Below are 12,135 nucleotides of genomic sequence, written 5' to 3' on the forward strand. Positions count from 1 at the left end.
TTCTTTACTTAGCTGCTTTTTTCTTGCCATAATACAAATTCTAACAGTCTATTCAGTAGGACTATCAGCTGTGTATCCACCAGACTTCTGCACAACACAACTGATGGTCCCAACCCCTATTATAAGGCAAGAAATCCCACTTATTAAACCTGACAGGGCACACCTGTGAAGTGAAAACCAATCCCGGTGACTACCTCTTGAAGCTCATCAAGAGAATGCCAAGAGTGTGCAAAGCAGTCATCAAAGCAAAAGGTGGCTACTTTGAAGAACCTAGAATATAAGACATATTTTCAGTTGTTTCACACTTTTTTGGTAAGTATATAATTCCACATGTGTTATTTCATAGTTTTGATACCTTCAGTGTGAATGTACAATTTTCATAGTCATGAAAATACAGAAAAATCTTTAAATGAGAAGGTGTGTCCAAACTTTTGGTCTGTACTGTATGTATGTGTATATATATATATATATATATATATATATATATATAAATATATATATAAATATATACAAATATATATATATATATATATATATATATATATATATATAAATAAATATATATATATATATATATATATATATATATATATATATATATATATATATATATATATATATATATATATATATATATATATATATATATATATATATATATATATATATACACTCACCGGCCACTTTATTAGGTACACCTGTCCAACTTCTTGTTAACACTTAATTTCTAATCAGCCAATCACATGGCGGCAACTCAGTGCATTTAGGCATGTAGACATGGTCAAGACAATCTCCTGCAGTTCAAACCGAGCATCAGTATGGGGAAGAAAGGTGATTTGAGTGCCTTTGAACGTGGCATGGTTGTTGGTGCCAGAAGGGCTGGTCTGAGTATTTCAGAAACTGCTGATCTACTGGGATTTTCACGCACAACCATCTCTAGGGTTTACAGAGAATGGTCCGAAAAAGAAAAAAAATCCAGTGAGCGGCAGTTCTGTGGGCGGAAATGCCTTGTTGATGCCAGAGGTCAGAGGAGAATGGGCAGACTGGTTCGAGCTGATAGAAAGGCAACAGTGACTCAAATCGCCACCCGTTACAACCAAGGTAGGCCTAAGAGCATCTCTGAACGCACAGTGCGTCGAACTTTGAGGCAGATGGGCTACAGCAGCAGAAGACCACACCGGGTACCACTCCTTTCAGCTAAGAACAGGAAACTGAGGCTACAATTTGTACAAGCTCATCGAAATTGGACAGTAGAAGATTGGAAAAACGTTGCTTGGTCTGATGAGTCTCGATTTCTGCTGCGACATTCGGATGGTAGGGTCAGAATTTGGCGTAAACAACATGAAAGCATGGATCCATCCTGCCTTGTATGGAGCATCTTTGGGATGTGCAGCCGACAAATCTGCGGCAACTGTGTGATGCCATCATGTCAATATGGACCAAAATCTCTGAGGAATGCTTCCAGCACCTTGTTGAATCTATGCCATGAAGAATTGAGGCAGTTCTGAAGGCAAAAGGGGGTCCAACCCGTTACTAGCATGGTGTACCTAATAAAGTGGCCGGTGAGTGTATATATATATATATATATATATATATATATATATATATATATATATATATATATATATATATATATATATATATATATATATATATATATATACCTGAACACAACATACAAACTCAGTACACCCCACCTGAAAATGCCCCTGTAGTGGTGACCACTGACCCGATCACTGCGGCCATGCTGCTCTCTAATGTCTGTGGTCTCTTCAATAGCAATCACCATTGTGAGATCAGTGTTTAACCCTTCACATTCCCCAGACACCAAATTTACCTTGATGACAATGGAGGTGGCAATCAGTTATGTACAGAGAAGGGAGAGGCCTGAAATGAAAGAGGAGCGAAAACCTCCAGACAAAAAGTAAATATCCGGATCTGCACAGGGAGCGGAGGGATGGAGAAACCATGCAGTGTGCCGAGACTGCACCAGCAGAATAGTGAGTGCAGCTCTGGAGTATAATACAGGAGATAACTCAGGATCAGTAATGTAATGTATGTACACAGTGACTGCACCAGCAGAATAGTGAGTGCAGCTCTGGAGGATAATACAGGATGTAACTCAGGATCAGTAATGTATGCACACAGTGACTGCACCAGAGGAATAGTGAGTGCAGCTCTGGAGTATAATACAGGATGCAACTCAGGATCAGTAATGTAATGTATGCACACAGTGACTGCACTAGCAGAATAGTGAGTGCAGCTCTGGAGGATAATACAGGATATAACTCAGGATACAGCACAGGGTAGTTGCAGGGTCCCCTTAGTCAGGGCCATGTTATTATTTGCTCTGCGTTTATATCAGATGTGTGGTATATGCGGGGCGGTGGATCGTACAATGCCGGCACCTCTGTGGTGCTTCCATGACAGTTATTATTCTTATCAATTCAGCTTAATGGCGCAGATACAAATACAAACAATTTCCTCTTTTTTCTCCGCACTCTTGGGCTGGCTCAGGGACGTTAGGGTTTTGCAAGCTGGAAATACAAGCCCCCGGCACCTGTCCTATTTTCTTGCGTTCCTGTCCAGTATCTGATCGCTGACACACAGTGCTGCAGTACCTGCAGCGCAGCAGACTCCGGGTCACCAGCCTCGGCTTATTCTACACTGGCACAGGCTCAGATTAAACATGTTTCTTTCCTCTCAGGGCCGCACAGCGCCGTCCTTCCCACGGTAGGATCCAGAGTCTGCGCCTGATCCTCTGCAGGATCTCATGTCCTGTCCTGTACTGGGGGCATTCTGGAGCTGAGCACTGCGCACGGGTCTGCTCTGGTGCCGGGTGATAGGAAGGGAACCCGCCGGTGTACCGGGATGCTTGTGATGCCGTGCACATCTCTGGCCGGCACCAGTATCATTGGCGCACCGGCACGTTATACCCCAGGGCGTGGCTGATGTGCAAGTCTGCTCCAGCATCAATACATCCCGTGCACATCAGCAGCACCACAACACTCCTTCACACTGTGTCATATCCCGGGCACCGCGGCGGAGATCCCAGGTGCCCATCACATCAGCCATCTGCACAGGTATCCTGGCACAGCGCCATGCCAAAGGTGGCCAGCGAATTACCAGAAACACTGGGCAGTCACTTCTGGGATCCATGTTATCCAGTACATCACCAGTCTCCCCAGCGGTCATCGTCTGGGGCGCACCGGTGCCCTGCACTAGCCAGTCTGGATGCCCCACAGGTCAGTCACACTGATAAATATCTGTGCCCAGGATGGGGCTGCTGATCTCCCAGGGCAGAAACACCGCTCTATATACATTCACCAAGGTGTCATCCACTAACACCACCATTACTGCCCCCCCAAGGGTGGTCAGCAGCTGACCCCACGCTCGCGGCACCGACGTATCATGGTCGAGAGTGACACAACGTGAAGGCACTGCACACAAGTCATAATATATAGTGATCACACCGGGCGTACACAAGGGTCAGAAAAAAGGTGGACGAGCAGCACAACCCTCACAGGGCAAACACACAACATACGAGTGACAGCGACAGGACAGCACGCACGACAGTGACAAAAACCACACACCGAGCACGCCACACTTCACAGACGCATCACGGCGCAAGCTACTAATGACAGACGCAACACGGCGCAAGCTACTGTCAGACGCAACACTGCGCAAGCTACTAATCACAGAGGCGAAACAGCGTACGCTACTAATCACAGGCACGGCGCACGCTACTAATCACAGAGGCGAAACGGTGCACGCTACTAATCACAGACACGGCGCACGCTACTAATCACAGACGCAACACGGCGCACGCTACTAATCACAGACGTGACAGCATGCTACTAATCACAGACGCAACACGGAGCACGCTACTAAACACAGACGCAACACGGCGCATGCTACTAATCACAGACGTGACACAGAGTACGCTACTAGTGTTGAGCATTCCGATACCGCAAGTATCGGGTATCGGCCGATACTTGCGGGTATCGGAATTCCGATACCGAGATCCGATACTTTTGTGGTATCGGTATCGAAACAACATTAATGTAAAAATGTGTAAAAGAGAGAATTAAAATAAAAAATATTGCTATACTCACCTCTCCGACGCATCCTGCACCTTACCGAGGGAAGCGGCAGCGTTCTTTGTTTAAAATTCGCGCTTTTCTTTCCTTACGTGAAGTCCCGGCTTGTGATTGGTCGCATGCCGCCCATGTGGCGGCGACGCAACCAATCACAGCAAGCCGTGACATAATTTCAGGTCATTCAGTATTTTAAAATTACGCTCCGGCTTTGTGATTGGTTGCGTCGCAGTCACATGGGCGACGCAACCAATCACAGCAAGCCGTGACGTAATTTCAGGTCCTTAAGGATTTTAAAATTACGTCCCGGCTTTGTGATTGGTTGCGTCGCAGTCACATGGGCGACGCAACCAATCACAAGCCGTGACGTCACGGGAGGCTGGACACGCGCGCATTTTAAAATGGGCGCGTGTCCAGCCTCCCGTGACGTCCCGGCTTGTGATTGGTTGCGGCGCGGTCAACCAATCACAAGCCGGGAAGCTGGACACGCGCGCATTTTAAAATGGCTTCCCGGCTTGTGATTGGTTGACCGCGCCGCAACCAATCACAAGCCGGGACGTCACGGGAGGCTGGACACGCGCGCATTTTAAAATGGGCGCGTGTCCAGCCTCCCGTGACGTCCCGGCTTGTGATTGGTTGCGGCGCGGTCAACCAATCACAAGCCGGGAAGCCATTTTAAAATGCGCGCGTGTCCAGCCTCCCGGCTTGTGATTGGTTGACCGCGCCGCAACCAATCACAAGCCGGGACGTCACGGGAGGCTGGACACGCGCCCATTTTAAAATGCGCGCGTGTCCAGCCTCCCGTGACGTCACGGCTTGTGATTGGTTGCGTCGCCCATGTGACTGCGACGCAACCAATCACAAAGCCGGAGCGTAATTTTAAAATACTGAATGACCTGAAATTACGTCACGGCTTGCTGTGATTGGTTGCGTCGCCGCCACATGGGCGGCATGCGACCAATCACAAGCCGGGACTTCACGTAAGGAAAGAAAAGCGCGAATTTTAAACAAAGAACGCTGCCGCTTCCCTCGGTAAGGTGCAGGCTGCGTCGGAGAGGTGAGTATAGCAATATTTTTTATTTTAATTCTTTCTTTTACACATTAATATGGATCCCAGGGCCTGAAGGAGAGTTTCCTCTCCTTCAGACCCTGAGAACCATCAGGAATACCGTCCGATACTTGAGTCCCATTGACTTGTATTGGTATCGGGTATCGGTATCGGATTGGATCCGATACTTTGCCGGTATCGGCCGATACTTTCCGATACCGATACTTTCAAGTATCGGACGGTATCGCTCAACACTATACGCTACTAATCACAGACGCAACATGGAGCACGCTACTAATCACAGACGTGACACAGAGCACGCTACTAATCAGAGATGCAACACAGCGCACGCTACTAATCACAGATTTGGCACACGATACTAATCACAGACGTGACACAGAGCACGCTACTAATCACAGACGCGACACGGCGCACGCTACTAATCACAGACGCAACACGGCACAGGCTACTAATCACAGACGCAAAATGGCGCAAGATACTAATCACAGACGCGACACGGCGCACGCTACTAATCACAGACGTGACACAGAGCACGCTACTAATCACAGACGCAACACAGCGCACGCTACTAATCACAGACGCAACACGGCGCAAGCTACTAATCACAGACGCAACACGGCACATGCTACTAATCACAGACGCAACACGGAGCAAGCTACTAATCACAGACGCAACACGGCGCACGCTACTAATCACAGACGTAATACGGAGCAAGCTACTAATCACAGACGTAATACGGAGCAAGCTACTAATCACAGACACGGCGCAAGCCACTAATCACAGACGCAACACGGAGCAAGCTACTAATTACAGACGTGACACGGCGCACGCTACTAATCACAGACGCACAACGGCGCACGCTACTAATCACAGACGCGACACGGAGCACGCTACTAATCACAGACGCGACACGGAGCACGCTACTAATCACAGACGCGACACGGAGCAAGCTACTAATCACAGACGCAACACGGTGAACGCTACTAATCACAGACGCAACACGGCGCACGCTACTAATCACAGACGCAACACGGAGCAAGCTAATCACAGACGCGAGACGGAGAAAGCCACTAATCACAGACGTGACACGGCGCACACTACTAATCACAGATGCAACACGGAGCAAGCTACTAATCACAGACGCAACACGGAGCAAGCTACTAATCACACACGCAACACGGAGCAAGCTACTAATCACAGATGCAACATGGCACACGCTACTAATCACGGATGCGACACGGAGCAAGCTACTAATCACAGACGCAACACGGAGCAAGCTACTAATCACAGATGCAACATGGCACACGCTACTAATCACGGATGCGACACGGAGCAAGCTACTAATCACAGACGCAACACGGAGAAAGCTACTAATCACAGATGCAACATGGCACACGCTACTAATCACGGATGCGACACGGAGCAAGCTACTAATCACAGACGCAACACGGAGAAAGCTACTAATCACAGACACGGCGCACGCTACTAATCACAGACGCGACACGGCGCACGCTACTAATCACAGACACGGCGCACGCTACTAATCACAGACGCGACACGGCGCACGCTACTAATCACAGACGCAACACGGAGCAAGATACTAATCACAGACGCAACACGGAGCATGCTACTAATCACAGACGCGACATGGAGCAAGCTACTAATCACAGACACGGCGCAAGCTACTAATCACAGACGCGATATAGAAAATGTTCAGCACAGCCTAGGAGGGGAGGTGCACAGTCATAGGTTCCCAAACCTTGATATATAGAATATAGATAACTGGCACACTCCAATAAATTGTGATGCAAAAAGAGGGGGGTTTATTTACATACAGTAGTCACAAGTAGTCACACTTGTGACTACTGTATGTAAATAAACCCCCCTCTTTTTGCATCACAATTTATTGGAGTGTGCCAGTTATCTATAATCTACTAATCACAGACGCAACACGGAGCAAACTACTAATCACAGACGCGACACGGCGCACGCTACTAATCACAGATGTGACACGGCGCACGCTACAAATCACAGATGCGACACGGCGCACGCTACTAATCACAGACGCGACACGGCGCACGCTACTAAACACAGACGCAACACGGCGCATGCTACTAATCACAGACGTGACACAGAGTACGCTACTAATCACAGACGTGACACAGAGCACGCTACTAATCACAGACGCAACATGGAGCACGCTACTAATCACAGACGTGACACAGAGCACGCTACTAATCAGAGATGCAACACAGCGCACGCTACTAATCACAGATTTGGCACACGATACTAATCACAGACGTGACACAGAGCACGCTACTAATCACAGACGCGACACGGCGCACGCTACTAATCACAGACGCAACACGGCACAGGCTACTAATCACAGACGCAAAACGGCGCAAGATACTAATCACAGACGCGACACGGCGCACGCTACTAATCACAGACGTGACACAGAGCACGCTACTAATCACAGACGCAACACGGCACACGCTACTAATCACGGATGCGACACGGAGCAAGCTACTAATCACAGACGCAACACGGAGAAAGCTACTAATCACTGACACGGCGCACGCTACTAATCACAGACGCGACACGGCGCACGCTACTAATCACAGACGCGACACGGCGCACGCTACTAATCACAGACGCAACACGGTGCAAGCTACTAATCACAGACGCAACACGGCACACGCTACTAATCACAGACGCAACACGGAGCAAGATACTAATCACAGACGCGACACGGAGCAAGCTACTAATCACACACACGGCGCAAGCTACTAATCACAGACGCGATATAGACAATGTTCAGCACAGCCTAGGAGGGGAGGTGCACAGTCATAGGTTCCCAAACCTTGATATATAGAATATAGATAACTGGCACACTCCAATAAATTGTGATGCAAAAAGAGGGGGGTTTATTTACATACAGTAGTCACAAGTAGTCACACTTGTGACTACTGTATGTAAATAAACCCCCCTCTTTTTGCATCACAATTTATTGGAGTGTGCCAGTTATCTATAATCTACTAATCACAGACGCGACACGGCGCACGCTACTAATCACAGATGCGACACGGCGCACGCTACTAATCACAGACGCGACACGGCGCACGCTACTAATCACAGACGCGACACGGCGCACGCTACTAATCACAGACGCGACACAGCGCATGCTACTAATCACAGACGCGACACAGCGCACGCTACTAATCACAGATGCAACACGGCGCACGCTACTAATCACAGACGTAATACAGAGCAAGCTACTAATCACAGACGCAACATGAAGCACGCTACTAATCAGACGCAACACGGCGCACGCTACTAATCACAGACGCGACACGGCGCACGCTACACATTACAGACATGACACGGTGCACGGTACACGTCACAGACGCGACACGGCACGCTACAAATCACAGACGCAAAACAGTGCACGGTACACATCACAGACTCGACACTGCGTACGCTACAAATCACAGACGTGACACGGAACAAGCTACACATCACAGACATGACACGGCGCACGCTACACGTCAAAGACGCTACACGGCACATTACAAATCACAGACGCGAAACAGCGCACGGTACACATCACAGACGCGACACGGCGCACGCTACACATCACAGACGTGACACGGCGCACGCTACACATCACAGACGTGACACGGAACACGCTACACATCACAGACGTGACACGGCACGTTACAAATCACAGACGCTAAACAGCGCATGGTACACATCACAGATGCGAAACAGCGCACAGTACACATCACAGAAGCGACACTGCGTACGCTACATATGACAGATGCGACACAGTGCACGCTACATGACAGATGAGACACGGGGCATGCTACATATGACAGATGCGACAGTGCGTACGCTACATATGACAGATACGACACGGTGCACGCTACTAATCACAGATGCGACACTGTACGCTACATATCACAGACGCGACACTGCGTATGCTACATATCTGTGCACGCTACATATGACAGATGCGACACGGCGTACGCTACATATGACAGATGTGACACGGCGTTCGCTACATATGACATGCGACATATGACAGATGCGACAGTGCACGCTACATATGACAGATGCGACACGGCGTACGCTACATATGACAGATGCGACACGGCGTACGCTACATATGACAGATGCGACACGGCGTACGCTACATATGACAGATGTGACACGGCGTACGCTACATATGACAGATGCGACACGGCGTACGCTACATATGACAGATGCGACACGGCGTACGCTACATATGACAGATGCGACACGGCGTACGCTACATATGACAGATGTGACACGGCGTACGCTACATATGACATGCGACATATGACAGATGCGACAGTGCACGCTACATATGACAGATGCGACACTGCGTACGCTACATATCACAGACGCGACACTGCGTACGCTACATATCGCAGACGCGACACTGCGTACGCTACATATCGCAGACGCGACACTGCGTACGCTACATATCGCAGACGCGACACTATGCACGCTACATATGACAGATGCGACACGGCGTACACTACATATCGCAGACGCGACACGGCACAGATTATAAAGCACAGACACGATGCGTTATATGCACATCACACAAACTGTCAGGCAGGAAAGTTACAAACACCACAAGTGCTGCCGCAGCACCCTGGACACAACATGCCGCACACATCACCCAGGGCCCGTGCACACGCTGCGGCAGGTGACGCTGCCTACAGTCGGTGTCCGCTCACCATGTCTCCAGCTCCTCCGCTCACCTCGCTGCCATGTTCAGTAGTGACTGAGCCCCAGAGCTGCGCTCATCCCGGCCCCGCCCCCTCCTGTGCACCGCGGACACCGGCCACAGGGGGGAGTGCGAGGGCCGACAGCGCTGTCCCCGCGGCCCCAGAACTACAAGGCCCAGCAGGAGACAGGTCAGGAGGACATGTTGGGGATTGTACTAGTGTTACAGCAGCTGGAGAATTCCCAGTTACTAACCTCTGCTGCATGAAGCTGCCTGTATTCTTATTACAGGGGTCACACAAAAGACAATGGAGACAATACTACAACCCTGACAGGGAGTTTTTCCATTTCCTGACATCAGAGATGTTGTAAAACAGTAGGAAGCTATGGCCGAGGTGGAAACTGCAGGTGGATACTTTATAGGGGCCCAGGAGTGGAGACCCCAAAATGACCCATCCGTCATCCACGCTGGCAGCCATGGGGCGGCACGCCCGTCACCTGTCCCAGTCACACAGACCACACAATGGTAGGAGGGGTCCCAGGTACAGACCCCGTTGTACAGCCCCGGCCGCCACCACGAGAACTGGCAACAACATATCAGAGACAACAATGTATCAGTGACAACAATGTATCAGTGACAACAATGTATCAGAGGCAACTTCCCAGAAGGAAAAGTCCAGCGCTGATAAGGATGATGTCACCACCGAATATATGGTGACAACGCTGAGGACGACAATGCTGCTCATTTCCTCCGTCCATGAGAATGAATAATATCCCAGATATGTTCATGTGTCATAATGTTTAGAGCTGTGGCCGACTACGAGATAGAAGGAAGCAGAACTGTGAATGCAGCTCTGGAGCATAATGCCAGCTGTAACCCCAAGAAGTCCTGTATTTATTAGCGTTGGCAAGAGTCGATCCTCAGGTCCCGCGGTCCACGTCTGTGATCTGTGTCCGTCACACGGGAGCCCCGAGGACCATTGCCGACCTTCCCCATCTGCAACTCTTCCTTTGATTGGCCAGCGTAGCATCATGTCACAATGTAACGATGACATTACACCAGGCCGACTAATCAAAAAAGAGGCAAGAAGGTAAAAAGCGTATCATGATCTGATCATATTGATGGTCGCTGGACCTCTCCTGGAAATCGATTTACACCAACTCAAATACGTTACTTATCTTTAGCTGCTCTCTGGTTACTGCTGACTTAATGCTTCAGAGCTGCATTCACAATTCTTCTGACTTCAATCTATTTGACAGACACAGATCACATATCTGGCCGCTGGTGAACTGGTTCCTGTGAATCGATTTGGACCAACTCTAATAAATACATGACTTGTGTGGTTAGGGCTGGCATTATGCTCCAGAGCTGCATTCACAAGTCTGCTGACTTCAAAGATTTAATAGCCACTACTTGTTCAGATTCTGCAGAAAGCCTGGACCAGCAATTCACATTGTAGGATGTCGTGTCTTTATTGTAACATGTCTATGTCATGAATACACCTCACAGTACAGGGATCCAGTGACTGTGGCCCAGCTTGTGCCCACACATCCGGCGCTCTTTCTGCCATCTCACGGTTGGTAACTCGGCCATATACGCAGTGTTCACCATAGCTCCCGATCAACACACTACGCAACAAACAAAACCCCATTCAGCCCTCAGCGGCTTAGCGGACTGTTTACCTTCCAAGGGTAGAAAGGTGGATTAGAGGCTCGGTTTCCCGACATATCTCGCCAGCCGGGTAGCTGTGCCCAAGACGTTGGCATCTGACTCATGTCTACATCCTCTTAACCTCTGCTGTGCCGGGCACAGTACCCAACACACACAGTATATAATGGTGGGATTCCTGCACTAATCCTAATCCACAAATCCAGATTATTCGTCTCTTACTTTCCATAGTTCACAGGAGTCCACAGTATCCGGCGTAACTAAATGTATCTCCACATCTGAATATTAGTAGCCGCAATATTCTGGGTGATGGAGAGAGAGGTGCGGAGAGAGGGGAAGGAGAGATGGGACAGGGAGAGAGGTGACGGAGAGAGGGGTGACGCAGAGGGGACAGAGAAAGAGGTGAGGGAAAGAGGTGGTGGAGAGGTGAGGGAGAAGTGACAGAGAGGTGACGGAGAAAAGTGAGGGTGAGATGAGGAAGAAGTGACAGAGGTGACGGAGAGAGGTGAGGGACAAGTGACAGAGAGGTGAGGTGAGGGAGA

General features: G+C 49.2%; 1 protein-coding gene across 1 annotated transcript in view; it reads right to left on the reverse strand.

Moving 5' to 3' along the window:
- The window catches only part of PLEKHG4 (pleckstrin homology and RhoGEF domain containing G4), an 80,989-nt gene extending 70,902 nt beyond the window's left edge, over positions 1 to 10,087 (reverse strand). Inside the window, exon 1 of the mRNA XM_077288764.1 lies at positions 9,936 to 10,087. Coding sequence (XP_077144879.1) covers positions 9,936 to 9,938 — 3 coding nt within the window. The 5' untranslated portion in view covers positions 9,939 to 10,087. The remainder of the gene's footprint in view (positions 1 to 9,935) is intronic.
- Positions 10,088 to 12,135: the final 2,048 nt, after the last annotated feature.

Source organism: Ranitomeya variabilis, chromosome 2, assembly GCF_051348905.1.
Source record: "Ranitomeya variabilis isolate aRanVar5 chromosome 2, aRanVar5.hap1, whole genome shotgun sequence".
Taxonomy (NCBI): Eukaryota; Metazoa; Chordata; class Amphibia; order Anura; family Dendrobatidae; genus Ranitomeya; species Ranitomeya variabilis.